At 40.3% G+C, this 21,392-nt stretch overlaps 1 protein-coding gene across 3 annotated transcripts in view; it reads right to left on the bottom strand.

The window, feature by feature from the left end:
* Positions 1-16,980, bottom strand: part of INTS6 (integrator complex subunit 6) — a 38,997-nt gene extending 22,017 nt beyond the window's left edge. For 2 of the 3 annotated variants that reach the window (XM_059466315.1, XM_059466317.1), the window contains exons 1-4: positions 16,464-16,879; positions 16,142-16,219; positions 15,268-15,417; positions 105-194 (exon numbers count right to left, since the gene is read on the bottom strand). In XM_059466315.1, coding sequence (XP_059322298.1) covers positions 105-194; positions 15,268-15,417; positions 16,142-16,219; positions 16,464-16,574 — 429 coding nt within the window. In that variant the 5' untranslated portion in view covers positions 16,575-16,879. Of the gene's footprint in view, positions 1-104; positions 195-15,267; positions 15,418-16,141; positions 16,220-16,463; positions 16,880-16,938 lie in introns of those variants that run through there. The other variant, XM_059466316.1, reaches the window with a different exon arrangement.
* Positions 16,981-21,392: the final 4,412 nt, after the last annotated feature.

Here is a 21,392-nt window from a genome sequence, read left to right as displayed (position 1 = left end):
AATGGGCATTTTTCTGAGGAGCCACTTATGCTTCTACTGTAAACAGTACCAATGTTTAAAACAATATTTAGTACACATCACTGTAACCAGAGGTTAGATCTTACCTCTTCCTGTATCCCACTGGTAGTAGTTAATTTACTTCCATCAGTAACTGTTATAATTATTGCTGGCTCCAGAAAAAAAGGGTTTCGTCCCTAAGAGGAAAAAAAAGCAGTTACTTTAATGTAACAAACTCTGTTCAGTCATTAAATAGCCACTGATACCAACTAACAAAACAACAATGCTTGAGGTATTTATTCTCATGTACCACATATTGCAGCACAAGGAGTTTTTTAGCCTTTTTACACTCACACCATGGAATGCCAGACACTTAGCATGTCTGTATTCAATGAATGCATACAGAAACAGCAAAAATGGTTAACACAGGACTTCAAGAATAGGGCTTGCAATGTATTCTGACAAACAAGCAGCTGTTTAGAGAAGCAACCATCTCCTCCAAAGGTACTTCCAATTCTCCCTATTCCAGGGCCAATTTTGTGATTTATTTGTGTCCAAATAAAGTATTCACATAGTATCTTGTGATCATGACCCCTGGGTTAAGAACTACTACTCTATCTATTAAGACCGATAAAATTAGCACCGGTTCCATTCTAATGAAAGTGGTTCAACATGCATACACAAAATCTACTTCAGAAACAAATACTTGAAAAATAGATAAACTTTTTGTATTTATCATTTAAGACAAACATATACAAGGCAAGATATTCTAGGATCCCAGCAAGACAGGCAGCTAGCCTAGCTGTAGCAAAAACCTGAGGCCAGTTATTGGTATTCCTTTATCTACTGCCAGCTCTAGGAGCTCTCCAAAAAGAACTCCAAAGCATTCCATGGATACATCAACTCCAGCTTAGGTAACACATTTCACTCTACCTAGGGTTAATAATGGACTGAATAAAAGTCACCACAAGATTTTGTTTAGTATGTCCTGTTCGTCTCTTGCTAATATCAAGGCCTTGTTTTTCTTCCTCAGGAAACAAAGAAAAATGTAACTAAACCTGCAGCCTAGTTCTGCTTATAAAGACAAACTATCTCATGAATGGTTGTGACTTACTCTAAAAACATAGAGAGAGAACTAACAGGTTTTAAAAGACCTTTTAAACCCATTTTTAGAACCCATTGAATATAAAAGATCATCTACTGATTTTGTGCTTCAAACAGAACTATTACTTAACAATCTCATATATTTGGTGAAGGGTATCCAATTTGACTACTGTGGCAGCACCACATTTATAGTGGCCAATATTTTTTCAAACCTTCATAAAAAAAAGATTAAAGATTTCTTTTCTAATAGCATACCACTACTACAAAAAATAAGCAAAAATCAAATTAAAATAAAGCTCAATCTCTCCGATGAAAGCCAAGCTACTTCATAATTTAATTTAAACAATTACTCAAAAGGATTTAAGGACCCTCAAAACATTCCATTTTAATTAAAATAATTTCCTAAGAATATTTAGCCTTATTTAAGTTTTAACAGTTACAGTATGTTATTCTGCCAATGGTTTACCACAACTGCAAAACATCAGCTGGAAGCTAATTATATTGCACTGAAATAATACAGAAAGCAGGGTTTGTAACCAGATATTTCTCATGAATACTAATCATAAAAATACTTGAATTCTATTGCTAATAAATTATTGTAAAAATGAATTGACAACTGATAAAAATAACAGATTTATGATGTCATAACCAATGCTAAGTTAATACTCTGGTGCAATTTCAAATGCAAGTATTAAAATTTCCATCTCTGACAACACCTTTTATCTGGATATCCTCATCACCTTGAAAAACTTTTTTATTCCTTAACTATACTTTTTCTCAATTTTTTCCTATCTAAGCCTTAAAAAGCTGGTGTTAGAATGATCATGAAATTATAAGGAAGGAAACAGGAGTTGCTACACTTGAGCTCCCTATGAAACATGTCTGAGGGAGAAATGTCTTCATCCTCAGGATACTCTCTGTAATTTCACAAGCATTTTACATATACAAAGGATATTCACTCACACACTAAGAATCAATTGTTTTCAGAAAGATAATTAAAATGTATCATGGAAGAATTTCAGTAAAAAAGCCTATTACTGAGATTTACTACTTTTTGACTAAAAATTTCCATGTAATTACTTTTTAAAGACCACCACTGACTCTGCTGACCCTGCTCCCCACCTTAAGTTATACAAAGGCATTCAAAACCAGTTCCTTCAACAAAACCCCCTCTTATTTATCTAAGCTCTCAACAGTAAGACATCATAAAATTGAATTCCAAAAGACTTACCAACTCCTTTAACTAAACTGCAGCACTTCTGTCAACAATTGGTTGAGAACTTTATTTCTACCTAATTAATCTAATTCTACAGCAATCAAATTACTTTCTATTTCTCTTTCCATAGAAATACACTTTAAAAAAAACACAGCACTTACAAATCTTGAGAATATCATTCTTCAAAATACATAGCCACATCATTGACTGTAAATGCACAGGTAATTAATTCAGTCCAGCCCAATTATTTTGGCTATGCAGAGGAACAGTGAATGACAGTGTACACTACCATCTCTTTGGCAGCCTACAGGTATGCTGCAATGCACTGGGGAAAGCATCTCAGGGTAACAAGGTGTAAATAATAAACCTGCTTACAACTTACTCTGATAACTAGCTAACCAGCATGAGGCTTTATTTACTTCAGAAGAAACACACTGCTTTTCCTTCTGAAAGTTTGTAGCAGTGGTGAAAAAAGCAAGAACCACCTACGGTTTTAATGGCTGACCACTGTCGAACAATGTACAAGGAGGATTTTTTCATTCACAATCTGTATTTTCAAGGACAGATGTGCACCAAGACAACAAAAAGCCCTACAGACCTCTTTTGGAAACAAAGTTACTTAAAACAGCATCAGTATCAGGGAAAGTTTGCTTGATTAAAAAGGAATAAGCAAGAGATTCAAAGTCTTAAAATGAATTTATATTACACAACACTTCCATTTGAACAATTTGACAGCTTCATGACTGCTCCCAAACACAAAGAAACTCGGCTGCATTGGTTGCCTTTCCCTTAGTTTCCAGCTGAAGCAGTTCTGTGCTCAGATAACCCAAATACAGAGCACCACTGAGCTCCACACCACTCACTGTGGGTCACAGAAAGAGGCATCCCATGCCACACCAGCTTGCATGATGCAGAGGGAGCCTCACATCAAGCTAGAAAGTGTATCAAATTATCAAGACACATTATTGCCTGGTTAAGGCTCTCACAATTAAAAATTCACTCCCACTAGCAAGTAAGCTTAGCATCAAATTTCAATGTGACTAATTAATACACAGATGACTTTCTTTCCTTCTTCCAAGTGTAGAGGCAAAGCAGTTCAAGACCTATAGTGACCTTTACAGATGCAAGTATACAATATTATATATGCAGGAAGAGAAGATAAAGACTACTGTTATCTCAAAGGACACATTTAAATATTCATTTCAGAGTCAGAAGTGTTGCAGAACTGAAGAAATGGATGAGGTAGAAATGCAACCAAACCACACCAAATCAGAGACTAAAAATGACACAACAAGCAACTACTACAAAAATAAGTTTTTAGTAGTACAGAAACTTGAAGCTCAAGAAAGGTTGGAAGCTGAAAACAGACATGAACAGAACTTAAGTGTATATTTTTTAATAGAACATATCACTAGGAACTGGAAAAAATGCATTTTGAGATCACGACAAATGTCTAAAAGGTACACTTCCACTTCAGTAAATCACAAAACTCTGCAAGCTGTATTGTTATCTATCTCTTATTACATTATCTCAGCAGAGCCTTTCCATTTTCAAAACTATCAGCCCTAACTCTCAGTAAATTTAGACATCTGACTAGGAAATATAAAATTGCAGTATCAATTTTTTAATTCAGTCTTAGTTTTTTATAATTTAGAAGATCAAGAGTCTCAAATGCTCTCAAGAATCTGTGAGCAACCATTGTTCAAAAGAAACAGCTTAAAATGAAATCTAAAAGTCAGAATGACAAAAATTATTAGCTTTAAAGCTATTTTTTAACTGATAAACAGCTTAAATATCAAAACACTAAGCTTGAATTTCAAACTAAAACAGATGGTCAAAATCCATCATGGTTTTCACTTTTTTTGTTTCCTAGAAACTTCAGTTACGCTTTAGCAAAATCATGAAATGTCTAAGACATTAACATTTATTGGAGACTTTCCCCTTCATTGCTCAAGGCAGAACACTATCAGTCACGTACACAGAGGTATTAACAACTGTTCTGATCATCAGTTACATAAGAACTGCAGCATCTTGTGCAACTTCTTACTTGTCCCACTCACACTTTCAGCAACTTTGGCTATTTTCCATTATCCCCACAGAATTAATCTCTGTAGTTGGCAAGTCCTATAGAACCAAGTGTATTTTAAGCTTTTGCACAATTGTTTCCCAAGTCACAAGCACAGCTGAATACACTGGCATCACAGCAGTATTTCAGTCAATTTATAGCTGGCAATTAAACTCCACAAAAATTACTTTGCCTTTAAGGATTTTAAATGTACGTAGACACACAGCACAACCATGCACATACAAGCAATGCGCTACAGTACTAGGGAAAGAATATGCTTTCAACTTTGGTAGACCAGTAAATTCCTTCCTATTACTTGATAAGAAGCAAAATGTCTTTAAATGGAAGTTTTCCCAGATGAAGCTAATCTATCACCTAATATTTAACACAAACACACTGTGAAACTTTGATCTATCAGAACACAAGAAGAATATGCTGCAGGTGGGGGAGTGCAAAAAGGGCAGTCCAATTCTACTACAACATTTGCATCGATAAAGCTGACATCTCACATCTTATGCCACCATAACAGTACCAGAATTCTGTGGCCAGACTGAAAAATATAACAGCTCTAAATTCTGTCACATTGTTATCTAATTGACTGAACCTGCATGATAAAAATAACTTTGCAATTGTATTTATTTACTATGTTTTAGAACTGAAATTGATTCTTTGAAGTGGAAGCACCTCAGTGTCAGAGAAACTTCTGTGCTTTCAGCCTGAATAAGAGCTGAAGAACACACAAATTCTATACAGGCTTCAGATCTGACAAAGATGGACTTCACACACAAAGAAAGTTGCTAACTCATCTATCTTGCTGTCCATAAAGATTCCAATATGTTCCCTTGACGCTGTTGATTATTCAAAATATAATATAGTGTCGCAGTGATAGCAGTTCTGTCTTAGTAGAAGATCAGATATTTGTACAGCAGATGTATTTCAAGATCACTTTCAGAAGTCACAGAAGTAAGTTCAATGAGAGCTACACCAACCAGTTTGAGTTTTACACAGGATGGGTGTTTTGAAATATGTTAAGATTTCAAGCCATAAAAGAAATTTTAGTACAAACTAGAAATCTCCCTTAATGCCTAATTAATGACAAAGGCAACAACACCAGCCACAAAGAGGAATCTTATGAAATAATCTAATGAAAGCCCCATTCCAGAAATTACACTATCTCCAAGAACAAATGCCCAGTGTTTTTCTGAAACAGCTGCTGGACAGCAGGATGACTCTTTCTATTAGACCTAGTCCACACACACACACCTGCAGTATGGACAAGCATCCTCTGTCATAATACTGACATATTTAGCTCTCCCTGCAGTACCCAAGATGGGAGGACTTGTGCTCTGCCTTTTGTTCACACTAGGCAGCTGGGAATCCTACCTCACCAACAGACAGGTTTCACAAAGAACACAGGAAAATTCATCACCTGATAAAGATAATTTGAGAGATTATTACAATATAAATTATATTATATTATGATAAATTACTATAATTATATTATATTATATTACATTACATTACATTATATTATATTATTATAATATAATATAAAAGAAGAGAACTCTAAATCTTAAGGGAAAAACAACTGCTATCAGAAAAGCAGGTGATAGTAGCAGGTTTTAGAAGACCAAAGTGTGGTCCCAAAAACCACAAATATCTAGCTCCTCTGTGTATATAACAATATGCACACCCAGGCTGAATAAAAAGATCATACCTCTTCAACTCAGGGATGAGGGAAAGAAATAGATTTGACAAATGCTTAAGGTGTCTGGACTGAGGCCAAACCAGTAATTGTACTGTGAAAACACCAACTCTCACCACTACCACGGATTCTCCCAAAATCTCCCACAATTTTTGCCATAGTTTCAGCTGCATAAAAGCAACATTTATAAACTGCTATTTGGCCAAAATAGCCTATCAGAGAGTACCTCACCTATGCAAACTTATATTTTACTTTGTAATTGGAACACCAGCCAGCAGAGGGGGCACAAGTTATTAAAATCTATCCTCATAGATGTTTTGAGTACTGAGGCACACTCTATTTGCATACTACCTCAAAACACAAAGGAACAAGTTAATACCTCCTGTCTAAATCCAGGTATCTAAAACCCCTAAATATTCTTGTATAAGTACAAACAAGAAGCAATCCCTCACTGAACTCTAATTTCTTAACATATGTTTAATCCAACAGCTGGTTCATGGTTTCTAGACACCATGGAAGCACATACTGTCATTCCACTTCTTCTTTTTTTTGCTGCAGACTGCCCATCTTTAGAAGGCTCAGCAACAAACACTGAACTGTATTACAGACACATTCCCTTTGCTTTTGAAGCTAACCTTGCCCCCTCCCTCAGTATCCTATCTCAAATTATTTTGTCTTTTGGAGAAAACCTTAAAAATAGAGTTTTAAGGAGGCACAGTAGAATTTATCAAGGTCTGAACCCATGCTTCCATTAACACACCTTCTCCCCCTTCCCAAAAAAAAATGGAAAATGCTTTTCAAGCAGTAATGATTTCTCCTGCACTCATACTCCAAAAGCCAACAAAACTGCAACAATTTTACAGTAAGGATGGCTACCAAAAAATATCTTTCCTCCATAAGGCAAGACTACAAAACCTAAATTCAGCTGTCGTCCTCTATAGACTACAGCAAAGTTACTGAAGGCAAATTAATTTCCCATGTTGTAGACAATTTTTTAGTTAACCATATAACAAATACCTGAGAGTTACTACAATGCCCAAGACATGGGCTAGTCACAGTTTCTTAACTGGAATACTTATGTAGGATTATAAGGCAGTTACATGGTCTCAATTTCATTTCTTACTAGCACTACAGATTAGGAGTAAATTAAATAATTTTTGCTCACACAGTGTTTGTACATACCATTGTTTGGTGGCATGCAGCTTTCTGCATCAGGCAACCAGGAACAAATTAAGTTATAGACTTAAATATAAAGAAATTTAAAGAAAAATCAGTTAGCAAAAGGCTTTCAAAGCCAAACACAATTCTAACAGCAGACTTTTCCTAAGGCTGAGCCAGAGATCAAACTCCTCAGCACATCAGTTACAGAACTAAGGAAGAATTCTTGAAACAACCATTATGTCCATAACACAGGCTACCTAAGTTCCATTTAAGAAAAGGAAATTTAAGATATTGAGGAAAATAAATGCAACAAAAGCAAGTCATTAGCTCATTGTTATTTTGGACCTAGGCATTATCTCCAAAAAATCTTTTTTAAAATAGCCATTTATGACTTCAATTAACTACTGAACCTCCAAACACATCACCTTAAACTAGCCATGTCCAGTCAAAGCTGAACAGCAAAAACCAAAGATCCAGTCAGATATCACTTCTGTAATTTGAAATGCTAGAGACAAAACACCTATCTGAATTGCACAAGAGACAACAAACCCATTTTCAAAAACAAAGTCACAGAATCTTACATCAACTGCTTGCTCTGCTAAAGATTGCGAGTTTGTGTTCTATAGGTAATGATTTCATTGCATATCCATCCTGAAACATGCCACAAGAAAATTCACTGTGCTTAGTATCATTTTTATAGATGCTCATAACTTTACACATTGAGTTTCCAAGTCTGGCACCGAATGAACTGCTTAAAGACTATTTAATTGCGCAACTTCAGTCACTTTGGAACTCCCTCAGAAAGTTTGTGCCAAGAACAAAATCAAAACTAACAGCAAGAAAACAAAAGAGGCAACTCAAAGCAGCCTGAAAATGAGTTTCAATGCAATTTTGGCATACACAATCACCATACTGAATATTACACATGTGAAAACAGAAAGCATGTGTTAAGGAAGCAGTTTAAGACTCTGTTCATGTTGAACAATAAAGGAATGATGAATACATAGTAGATTTACTAAGACCTCAAACTTAAAACCTCAAGATACTTTCATGTGCCTAAATCAGAGAGGTCCCAACATTAGTAAGTCACAGTTTCAAAAATCACAGGTTAATATATAGGTTTGTCCTCTTTCATTTAAGAACAGATCTAATTGAGTTTTAAATATCACATTATATAAGTGATAATTTCTTGATTAACTTGTAAGTGTTCCAATTTAGATTAGTTCCTTGGTAAGTTTCAAAAACAATTCAGTCCTTCAATCTTTCACATTTACATTACAGTTAAAAAATAAAACATGCATAGAACAGCAATTTTATACATAATGAATTCCAGCAAGTAACTAAACAGTGAAAAACCACATTAAAATGAAGCACAAAATGCCACTAACATTTGAAACATTTAAGTACTGATGCGACAGATGTATAATGCCAGAAGGTGAAGAACTTTAACTTTTTCTTAAATGAAATTAAATTATTTACCTAAGCAGCAAAATCAACTGCGATCACAACTTAGATGTACCTTATCAGTTAGTTACAGATTAATAAAAGCATCACTACTGGAATCATCTGAAATTGGATAATCAGCCAATAAGTCACAGGAGTTTTTGAAGTTATTTGAGTGAGCATAGTAATGAGCTGCTAAAAATAGGTTCTATTTGAGCCTTTATAAACTTTTCCTAAGAAAAGTAAATTAACACAATGCATACCAAACATAACCTTAAAGTCAGCTCCAATGACTCTGAGTTTAAGATGATTTTGGTTTTATTTCCTAAAAATATTTCTGAATTTTTTATTCCAAAAATAACTGACCTTGCCAAGCCCTGGATCAAGTCCCTAATTAGAGAAGCCTTTCTGATCACAGCAATGACCTTACACAGCTGGTTCTGGCTCAGTCAGTGCAATTCACAGACTAAGCCAGGCCTCTGTTCTCCATATGCTGGAGAAGGGTAACAAATCCTACAGTTGCCCACACACCAATTAGAGGGAAAAAACCTAACCAAAATATACACCACCGAGAAGAAGAGACACACTTGTTTACAAAAATCTCCCCACAAATTAGGGGGTTAATAATCCAGAGTACTGATAAACTGACTAAAAGTAGCTTATTGACCTATGAACACAGAGCAATTCTTCAGAATAACTTCCCAAAGACTCCCCCACAATTCCTTCCTAGAGTTTACCACCACAACAGCAGGAGCAACTTGGCTGTTCTAAACCAATTTTGAACTACCACAGTTCAATCCAGTTTATTAATCTCACTGACCAATCACTGATTTATTTTATTACATGAAGTCACACAACTTGAAGCAAGGTTAGTGCAGCTATGAACCCATGAGAAGCCACAAGTTCCAGAGCAGAGATCTAGGCTGAGTATGCCTCACAGAAGATGCACACAATCAAGATGGCATTTTGGGATTCAATGCTGGGAGGGCAGAACTGTTGCAATAGATGCCCACTTTTCACTCATTCTGTATACTGAGCATCAGAAAACACCATCAGTGCCCTGTGTGAGTCCAGTGACATTCTGTATTTGTTCAATGTAGCTGGACAAAATGCACAGTGTACGCAAATAAATTATGAATTAACATGTTACGGCACTGCCCCTTCCAAATCAAATTTGTTTGAAGTATCCTCTTTCTGCTGCTGGAACAGATTGATGAAAATGTTTTCATTGGAAAAAATGAAGTACCTCATGAAAGGTTCAAATTCTTTAAAAACATACTGGATTGGAACTAGACAAGTGATTTTAAAAACATTTAAGACTTTTGCTGAACTTTGTTGGGCTGGGAGTGCTAAAGGGCAAGCAGTTCCACATCACAATGTAAAAAAAACACCCAAACAGTGCCTGCTGCAGCTCTCACTAGAGGGTGTTCTAAAACAAGGACAGCATGTTTAAAGGTTATGGTCTAAAAGGTGTAAATTCAAACCAATATGCTTCATTTCATCACACAGCAGATGAGAAGGATTCATTTTTACCAACACTTTACATACAGATCTTTGACATCAGCAGGCATCCAGGTTCATGTTAAATCCATTGTCATTCCACAGAAAATATCAAAAGCCCCTCATATTTTTGCCATTATTACACTTACATTTGGGATGTTGTTTACTACTGTCTGAAATTCTCCTATTTGGTTTTCTTGGGCGAGGGGGACAAAAAAAAAAGACCAGGATAGCTACTCTGCAAGTGTAAATCTCTGCCCCTACCAACATGAGAAGCAAACTGCATGTGCAACTGTGCCAGCATGACAAAGCAGGAAACACTAACCTAAACTTTGTTCCAAATTTGGAGGCACATGCAGCACAGGCCATTTCAGTGCAGTGCATTATGATCCCAAAATACCAAGACAAAAGCCGTATTTCAAAGTCTATTGACTTTTGAGAGTAACAAAATCCAGTAACAATCCTCAAAACTCTCTTGGGAAAATAAAACTGCTCCACAATTTAAAAAAAAACAGAACATATCACTGCAGAAGCATAATGTAGTCCATGTTAGGGAACAGTATTTGTTTCACTTTTTTTGTGGTTTTATAACCTCAGGAGATTCTAGACAAGCATGTAAACAAGCAGTCAGCCTAGAATGTGTGACTTAAATCTGTCTTGTGTCCACAAGTATGCTTAGAAATTACCTCCTAGGTACACTGTTCACTGTAGTTGGAATACTACAGTATTTATGCCATTGTGGCAAAAACACCCTGAACTCTACAGGCCAATGCCAAGTTCTACTGTGGGAACACATCAACAATTCTGCTACTGTAGCTATAAACGGGTCTAGACCTATACTCAGAAAGAACTATCAAGTGGCAGTTAACCTAAGATTGTGTAGTTTGATGGTCATACCTGGCATGACTACAACACTCCAAAAAAACTTATTTAAAAACAAATGTAGGATACCTTCCAACTTCCAGCTCTGAGTATATTCTTACGTTCCCAAAATATTCTTTATCAGTTGAATTTTATTTGGATTTTAGTTTTTTCCTCACAAGATTCTAGTTATGCTTCTGCTCACATGTGATATACACTACAGAATAAAAGGCTTTCACCAAGACTGTACACAGCCTGGTAAGTCACCCAGTGTTTCTTGTGTTAATCTAAATCCAGGCAGCATCTTATTCATCACTGTGAATGAAAAATGCCTAGTCTAAATCCATTTGTATTAGACACACTGACTTTTCTGTTTCAGAGCAACAAAGTTAGCATGTGCTTTTCTTACATTAGACTCATTTAAAAGTTAAACTCATCTCATAGCAGTAGTAATGCTGCTGAAAAATGTGGAAGATACTCTAGTGAGATTTTTAAAACTCATAAAAAGCTTATATTATTGAAAAGCACTTTCTATATGCAGTATTAAAGCAATTTCACCCTGAAAAAATAATACTTCGAAATCCTTTCAGTTAAGTGTATTTTATCCTCTCAAACCTTATTCTATGCTATACTGCCAAAAAAACAGCAAGACACTTTCAGCATTTCACAAATAACAGGCAACATGAAACACACAGGGTATCAATAAATCAGAGTTTTGACAATTACATACACCCATCAGATTCCAGCTTTGGTAGAGCTCTGCTGGTCTTTGGCAGGTGAGTATCAAAACACCATTGATACATATTTTAACTACCTCACATTCAGTGCCTAGGCTTAGAAACTCACTACAAACTGCAAGTAACTGAAGCTGATGGTTTATTTCAACCATTTGTTTACATTTTCACTCTACTATAACAGCAGCTACGTTTTGAATGCTCTCTGTTTCCACAGAAACATCTATCAGTATTTAACCTTTCTATGAACTACAACAAGCTGCACATTTGCTATACTCAAAACTATTTGGTTAAATCGTGACTACTCATGTCCTGCTGAACAAGCCACAGTTAAAAGAGCTAAGAGTGTACTTCAAGAGGACAAAAAACCTGCCAGAAAAAGGCTGGGTATTTCAGACTACCTGAAATAATGAAAAAGCTGAACTGGAGAAAATAAGGAGTCAATTATCTAAGTGTAAACTGGGCTAATGAAGTACAATATTTTGTGTGATGTGACAAATGTACTGAAGTTAGTGTGTTTAAACTGATTTCTTCCTGGAGACATGCAAATGCTGTATTTTTTCCCTAAGCTCTCCATAAAAATGCAGAAGGTGAAAAGGGTCACTATTTTTAGTGAATGCTAAAAGCTGACACCCTATTTGAAGGTTTATTCTTCTACTATAATCACCACAAAGCACACTAAAGGGGAAAAAAGCTATTGGATCCAAGCAGTAAAATACTGAAATTATCAATCTGAACTTGCTGCAAAAGGAACAGCCACCTTAAAATGTGTACTTTTCAAAACAAATTTTTCTTAACAAAAGCCTCCAAAAAAATTTGATCTAGCAACTCCTCAGTAAGACAAAATATTTATAAAGCCCCTATCATAGAATTTATATCAGAACTAGCTTATGAAAAAAATCTTCCACGCTTTTGACAATTTAAGTGCGTTGACAGTGTCCTTTAAGATCTAAATGTGAGATTCTGTGATCCTGTGAGCTGATCACATGGCAATTCAATCATTGCATATGCAGTATAATAAAGACTCATAATAAAAATCCAAACATTTAAGTAGCAAGAAAATATGAAGCAGATTTTCCCCAACTCCAGAATGACCCTTCAGCCATCATTCTTGTTCAGAAGGTCAGCTGATGGAGAACTCTGGTCAACTCTGAAAGAAACGGAGTGTACTGAGTCACTCTGCCATTTAAACCAACAGTTTGCACTCAGCAGGGGTACAAGATGTCACTGGTGGAGACATAACCAGACAATCCCATCAGGCTTGTATGATGTCTTGTCATTAGCATGTGTAGGAAAAGTCTGGTTTACAACTCACTTTCGTATAGCAAGTGGATCTTGGCCAAGTACCTTAGAAGTTTGTCAATACACCAAAATACAAGCATGATAGTTCAAAGATGTTTAGCCAGAGAAACTTCCCACAAATTAATAAGTTTGGATTTTATTATGTCACATAATATCACACCTAAGATGGTCTGAATGTTGCTATTTTTGTAAAGTTATCTTGTCTTATTAGAATATATTCAGTCTTCAAATATCTGCCTCCTAACTAACTAACTACTAACTACTCTTTTATAGTGTTAATATTTGTAGCTGCTTTAGAAAAAAGTTAAACAGCAATTTATGTTCTGAGTGAAAACTGTTTAAAATGCAACTGAGCATTCTGACCACTTTTACTTTCCTTGATTCTTAAGTTTCTCACACTATGTATGGTCAAACACTGATTTGTCTGGACTAAATTTTAGGTGGTAGACAAGAATAACAGGACAATGACAGGCTACCAAGCCATAGTTTTAAAGACCAATGTGAAGATGAAGACAATTAGCTTCCCTAGAGCTCATCCTGAAAATGCTGAAGGATCAGTTAAATGTTGCAGGATTTGATTTATTTTTTTTTAAATTGCCATTTTGGTACGAATAGCCAAAATGGGAACCTTTGACTTCAGCAGCAGATGACCAGCCACTTGCAATAGAGTCATCTATTTTTGCAGATGCTAAAAAGAGTTAGAATTTCTGTTTAGTCACCTGACTGCACATTGTGAATACTTCTTCAACAGCCAGCTCCACACGTGGAATGGAGCAAAAATGTGCTTAAGTGACAGGGGGTTCAAGCCCAGAGAGACAGATAACCCGAACACATCAGACAAAGAAAAAGTCATTGCTTCACAATCAAAAGAGCAGCTCTTGCAGTAATGAACACTACTAGTGAGTCAAAAGTATAATGGCAACTCAACTGCCCACTTGAGTAGTTGAGCACAGCTGGCTCACTTGGAGCAAATTATTTGACATAGGTTTAATTAGAATAGTTATCACTAGCAATCGGAAAGAACAATATTTTGTGTATGGGCCTACAGGGCTTAAGTGTTCAAGAATATAGCTCCTGTAATTAAACAAGAACACCAGAAAAATGAGAAAATTACACACAGATGTATGAGGACATCAGATGACCATAGGAAAAAACCTCATGTGTGGAACTAGCCCTTTTTTAAAGTTCCATCACTAAACAGGCATTTTTAAAATGTTTAGGCTGACTTGATCATCTCACAGTAAAGCCATACTATGCAGCATGACAAATTTCCTTCATAAACATACGTGGCATGTTATCACAAACTCTGCTTAGACTGGGAAATAGTGGGGGAAGAAGGGGGACTTGTGTTCACAATCACATTCCCATGTTAAATTCGGAGAGCAGTAATAAATACTAATCCTCAGACAGAGGACACAGAACTACATGAGAAAAACAATAAGGGGAGATTCAAGTTGGTATGCCCCACATGAAAAGTACTAGTAGCATCCTTCATGTGAAACAAATCCAGGCTTTGATCCAGCAGCAGAAAGAACTCTAAGTCCTAAGGCACACATTTAACCTACAATGTCTGTATTTCAGCAGCTCATACTAATGAGCATGAGAATGCTGGGCCACACCAAATAACTCCTGTTTTAAAGGGATAGTTGAAATAGAGAAATTAAAAAAGCACAGCTTCTCAAGGCTCTGATACAACAGGCAGGTTCATAAAAATACATGTATGCAGAGAAATGTTGTGGTAAACTCACTGGAAAGAAAGCGTTTTGAAAAAGCGCTCCTTCCAGTACTTCTGGACATGCAGTGTTGTTAGAAAAATGGCTCATCTCCTAAACTGTTCAGCACTGTATGGAGAAAGCTAAGTTTTCATAACCCTATCAGGCTCACCAGCTATGGTACCAAACACAGACCCAACAAAAAAAGGAAAAATTTGAACTGAAAAAGTCAACTTGGAGGCTGTATCACAGCTTAAAAACTGAGCAATGACTGAAATTAAAGAACAAAAAAGTTGGGTATCAAACTCACTGGCTGTATTTCTTCAAGCTAGCTGAGCTCTGCTTACTTTTTGAAGAAGCCCCCATATTGAATATTCCATGAAGATGCCACTTTGGACAACTAGCTAATTGCTGATTCTAGGAAGTTTGTGTTTTAAGATTTTTCCACCTAGTAACAGTCAACCTACCTGCCCATAGTTGTCTATGCCAGTTACTAATCTATTTAAGTTTAATAAATCAAAAGCTGTCCTTAGGGATTGGCCAAGAGTCGTAAGTCCTTCAGCTTGAAGGTTTTTCAGTTCATTCATAAACGTTGCATGGTTTTCCTTCCAGCCAGCCTGCAAAGGGAAACGTGAAAAGATTTATTCTGCAGATATGAGTTCTGCTTTCCTGTTAGGCTACAAAAAGCCTCCCCTGCTGCATGCAGCTCACTACAAATGCTAATAAAACACCTCATAGAAGTTCATAGAAGTTAGTAGTTGATGTTGCTCCAAAAAGCCTGAAATTATGCACTTCTCTTAATCCTTAGAACTCCCCATTTACCAAACGAGCATTTTTGCTTTGTTCCATAGGACAAATTTCTTTGAGGACACGGGTGCCCAAGCCTTAGAGTTATTTACATCACCCTCCCAGAGCCCAGCCCAGATGGGAGCCAACTGCGCTTGCAGCGACCTCCAACAGGTTCACCGTCCTGTGTCATGTGGACCCACCGCCCCCTTCCCCCGCGCGGCGCGTCCCCCCCCGCCGCGGCGGGGCCAGGGAAGTGCCGTCCCCTTCCGAGTCCGGGGCTCTCCGGGCTCAACTCGGTCCTTCCCCCAGCTCGCCCCGAACTCTGCTTGGAGTTGCTGTCACTTCTCCCAAGTTGAATAAATATCCCCCACAGTTCATTGCTGCTCGCACACACCGCACAGGGGAAAAGCGTCGGCCATGTTGATGTCAGCGCCGCCGCCGGAGCCCGTGTGTGCCGCGCTCCCCGGACCGCCGGCAGCCGGGGCGAGGCGGGCGGGGGGCGGACGGGCCGGAAGAAGGCCGGGGAGGAGGGGGGGGGTGAGCGGGGGTTACCTTGATAGCGTAGGGAGGCTCCTCGAAAGTGACCAGCATGTACCTGTCTCCCCTGCTGGCCGGGTCCCGGGCTCGGAGCTGCGGCGCGGGGGACAAAGCAGAGGGTGAGACGAGAGGCGGCGCCGCCGCCGAAGCCCCCCGGCTCGGCCCGGCCCTCCCCTCCCTCCCCGCACACACACGCACTCTCTCGCTCGCTCCCGCCCGCCCTCGCCCCGCGCCCCCAGCCCAGGCAGCCCCCCGCTCCCTGCCGCCCCCTCCCCTCCCCGCGCAGCCACTCTCGCTCGCTTTCTCTCGCCTCCTCTCGCAAGGCAGAGCCCGGTACCTTCATGAAAGTCTCTACAGCGCCTTTGGCTATGTCCAGATAGGTGGTGCCCAGATGGGTGCGCTGGTTCATGGAGGCGGACGTGTCTATCAGGAAGAGTAAGATGGGCATAGTGCGGAGGGCCGGCGGCCGGACGGCTACATGGACAGCGGGCGGGGGGCTGAGGGGAGAACCGTGGGGGGAGGTGAGGGGAAGGGGGAGAGAGAGAAGACGGGGGACGGGAGAGGAGTAAGTGGCTGTGAGTGCTGTGCACGGGGAAGGGCGCCTCCCCGCTGCCCCTCTGCCGAGGCGGGGGGGAAGGGGGGGCAGCCCTGCCTGCCCTGCCCTCCTTTGTGTGAGGGGCCTGCTCAGCCCAACACAGGCTGGTTTATGAGGGAGAGGCGGATAGGGCTGCGCTGCTGGCTAACCTTCCCCCCACCACCACCTTCCTCCTCCTCCACCGCCGCCCGCCCTCCCCTCCCCCTGTTGATGTTACTCAGAAGTTTCAGGCGGAGCAGCCGCAGCCCCGCTACCCCGGCACTTTCTCGCTCTGACTGAGGCGCTTCCTCGCTCGCCTCCCGTTTTTAAGGCAGCCTGGGTAGGTCGGCCCCGCCCCTCAAGGACACGTCCCCGTCCCACGTGACTGCCTCCCGGCTCCACCATAGGGCCCCGGTAACCGCTCCTTAGCATATTCAAATCGGCGGGGCGGGGCGGGGCGGCCGCAGCGGGCGCGGGCGGCGGGGACGCGCAGGCGCAGCCCGGGCCGGGGGGGGGCCGGCCGGGGGACACGGGGCAGGGCGGGGAGCGCCGGTGCTCGCAGGGACGCGCCCAGGGGGTGCGCTCCGGGCGCTGGGGGTGCGGAGGGGCAGCGCGGGCGGGACGGGAGGGACGGACGGGGAGAGAGATCTGTCGCCGCCGCCCCTCCCGCTGAGCTATTTCGAGGGCTGCGGGGTGACGCGTCCCTCAGGGGCAGTGCCCTGCCCGACCTGCGCGCTCGGGGAGGGCGGGGGCAGCCCCTATGGAGCGCCGGGCCGGGGCGGTAACTCCGGCGCTGGCGGCTTGTCGCCGCCGGGAGCGGCGGGTGAGTCACGGGGGTGGGAAGGAAGGAAAGAGGGAGGGAAGAGGGCGGGCGCTACTCCCGCCCCGTCCCCGGGCGCCGCCGCTCTCCTTGAGGCTGCGGGCAGATCCGCAGCTGCCCCCGCGGCGGGTCCTGTCCCCTGGCCGGGACCAGGGCAGTGCTCAGGGGCTCCGGTGACCTGGGCAGCAGCCAGATGCCAGCGGAGCCCCGCCGGCCCCGGTGACGAGGGAGCGGGGATATCGCTCCTTCAGGGAACTCCGGCTTCTGGCAGGCGCCTCAGGGGTCGCCTGTCTTGCCCACTGGGTTTAGGATGGAGAAGACGGTCCGGTACGGTTTTGATGATGAATTCCCAGAGACATGGTCTGGCCTTTCACTCGATCCTTAGGGGGAAAAAAACTGGCTAGCCTTAGCTGTGACCTTTTCCCTTCCATACGAGCAGTGATTAATACTAAGGTTTCTGTCATCCATGTAAAGGCATTCCAAATTTACTTCTTATAAATCTTACCATTATGGGCTGTTCCTAACCAATTAATGACGAAGATCTCTGTTCTCAGGTTTTTGGCAATTTGTTAGGGTTTGAGTTTTGTTTTTGTTTTCCCAGCAATTGAGTCAGCTGTTTCTGCTCACAGCCTTGGAGCAGTAACTCCAGAGCCATTTCTTAGCATAATCTGTTCAGGAGAATGCTCTGTTTCCTATCTGACTGATTTTTTTTTTCTCCCTGATCCAACTGATGTGCTCCCATAGCTACTGATCTAGAAGGTTTAAAACCACTGTGCTCCTTCCCTCTCCCAAGATAAAATTGGCAATGCTGTGGCTTGATTCATCTTGGTCTTGCAGGCAAGATTTGTGTCTTGTTAGGCAAAAGTTTGATTTGGCTTTTTTATTATCTTTTTTTTTTAAAGACTAGTGGAAGATTAGCATTTCTAGGAAGAGAGAGGGATAGAATCACATTTCCATTGCAAATTGGTATGTATTCTCATGCCTTCAAGCAGCTTATTTTGGCTTTCCTGTTGGTGCTGCACCTGTGACCTGTGCCTTCCTTTCTTAGGCTTTGGGGTGAAATCAAGGACACTTCCTTTCAGCCCCATTTACTATTCAAGGCTATTAAAATATTTTCAATCTTAAGGACTCTGGGAGAGCTGGGAAGGAATCTGTGGAATTGGTGCTGATCAAAATACAGCAACTCTGGCAGTAACTTCTTTTACTATGATTATTTCTCGCTGTGGATCATGCTGCTGTTGGTGAGAGTGGCCCAGCTCATGTGTACCCAGTGGCCCTCGAGCTGCTTGTATCTTTCCAGCAGTTCACTATTAGACCTCTAGCAGTGGTGCTGGGTCTCATGACCTGCAGCAAGGCTGTTCTGGTACAGGTTCTGCTGTTTAATCTGAATCCCTCCTGTCAGAGGGAGATAACCAGCAGGTCCACAGAGGCCACATTGCTGGGTTACCCTGGAATCCCAGCTGCATGCCAGTCCCTCTTACGCAGTAAAACATTTGAACTATCAGAGAGGCTTGGTTCACCGTCGTTTTCTCTCCACAGAGATGTTCTGGGACACCTTCTGTCCCCTCAGGTCTCCAAAGAAAGTTAAAGGTACCTTCTGCAGCTTCTAAGCAGCCAGTCTCCCTAAGGTGGTGGGATTCAAGTTGTAGGCTGCAGTGCTGCTTAAGCAAATCACACCTTGGGATTAGTAATTTCATTTGGGAGTAATGTTGACTGAGTGTGTCATGATGGCCTTTAATTGGCTTCCTTTTAAATTTCTGAGATATGCACATTGTTCAGACATGCCATATTCTCTCTGTTTGTATGTTGCTGATATTTCACTGGCCATCCTAATAAAATCATCATCACTTTTATGTGTAAAACATCATGCATCTGCTTGGGGAACGTCTGAAAAATGGGAAACTTCTGGAATGGTTCCTTCTCCAAAGTGCTGGAAAAGAGGCATTTTAGAGTCGTTGTCATACCAAGAAAATGTCATGGTGAGAGGCAGCTGGAACCATGAAGACGTTGCATAAATCCTAGAAGGCCATTTGGCATTTTTATGTTTTGTTGCCGGTAAATGAAGAGAGATTAGCAAAAAAGCCATGTCCATTCATGGTGGTAGAGTCAGTTATAAACCAGCATGGGTTCTGAGTCAACTTTGAAAATTGCAAGCTGTAGGCATGCTGTAACTATCTTGCCAGTACAAGAGGAAAGTGAGACCAAAGCAGCTGGCTGCACTCTACCTCGTGTTCCCTCAGCCCTGATAATTGTCACTGGTAGAAGAATCACACAGAAAAAAACTTATACACAGTTCCACTGGTATTTATACAAAGAAACTAATTTACTGTACTTTTCTATATGCTTAATGCTGTTATCTTTGAGGCCATTTGGAGCATTCAGTCCTTCCCATTCCTATGCATCTTACATTAGATCCATATTAAGTCTACTATAGGGCAGAATCACAGCTGGGTGTGTGTTGTATGTGGTAGGCATTGCTACTTTGCTGCTGGGAGCAGGCCAATTTGATTAATACTGAGAGAGATTCTTTCAAAGACAGGTAATCAACCCAAGCCTTAAGTGTGCATCAGTCTCTTGATGTGAGAGTCATAATGGCTGATACTGCCATCAGAGTCGCATTTATAAATCTGTGTGGGAGAATGGCTGCAAAGGAACAAACCCTAGTGATATTAGTGCTTATGCTCATTACTCCCAGAGCTGACACAGCTGAGCAGAGAGAGACAGTGAGGCTGCCACTGAAAATAGATGCATCTTTAACTTTTTTAATATGTTGGGCAAAGTGACACCTCATGCACAAGTCCAAATAAGCCAGTTCTACCTTTGCTCCCGAGTCAAGATGAATGATTTCAGCAAGCTTCTGGCTGGAGGAATACTCTTGCTGTCCTTGTGATGCAAAAGATTCCACCTGCTTCCACACAGGTTTGTATTTCTTGTACATCCATGAGGAAGCATGAATATATATGTATAAGAATATTTGTTGTCTCATCTTCAGAGAATAGGTCTTGTCCATTTGGGGACAAATAAGGTAGTATGGAAGGTGCAGATTTACTTTACATTTGCATGCTAAGTCAATAAACCAAAAATCAAATATAAGTGTAAAAATATACCTAAAAACCTCCATCATTTGAAAAAAGCTGAAGAGCATTTTTCTATCATTTGCTGTTACTGTTTTTTCCTTAAGTAGCTTCTTCTCCAAGTTGATCTTTTTGAGATTTTTTGTTGAATTATCACATTGTGTTGACCTTATTTTGTCCTAAACTTCAGGCTTGAATGGAAGGTGCTGTGTTAATCACCTTCAAAGAGGTCTGAGAACTAAAACTGATAGTTTAACCTTTTTTTCAATTGTCATTCTCCACAATATGGAATTATTTTCACAAAGAAAATTTCCAGATCCTAATCGGCCCAGGTCGTAATGGTACAGGGAAATTTTTTGGAGCTTCCTTTAGAATACAGTTCTGTAGCTTTTTAGATTGTCATTATTAAATGCTTCCCCCCATATTCAGCAGTTACATTTTCCATTTCCTAATTTAATTCTACTGCATATCATTAAAACATATCTCTTTATACAACATTCTGAGTTTCAATTTATCTTTTTATACTTGTGTCCTCTGTTTTTTTAAGTCTTTCTTTGGCCATGCTCTGTGCATTCAACTCACTTGCTTTATGCTACAAATAAAATTTTATTGCTTACTTGTCTTGCATACATAGCAGCATACATTGTTGGGGGGTTTTGTTTTATTCTGTTGGGGTTTTTTAGTGGTTTCAATGCAGGGGAGTTTGACCCAATTTTTTTTCCTCTTCCTGAAATCCTTACCAAAGATAAACTGATTTAATGTTATAATTCAGGTAGCCTAGGTAAACAGAAAACTTTT

Source organism: Ammospiza nelsoni, chromosome 2, assembly GCF_027579445.1.
Source record: "Ammospiza nelsoni isolate bAmmNel1 chromosome 2, bAmmNel1.pri, whole genome shotgun sequence".
Taxonomy (NCBI): domain Eukaryota; kingdom Metazoa; phylum Chordata; class Aves; order Passeriformes; family Passerellidae; genus Ammospiza; species Ammospiza nelsoni.
The sequence above is the reverse complement of the archived record's forward strand: the minus strand, read 5'-3'. Positions and strand labels throughout refer to the sequence as shown.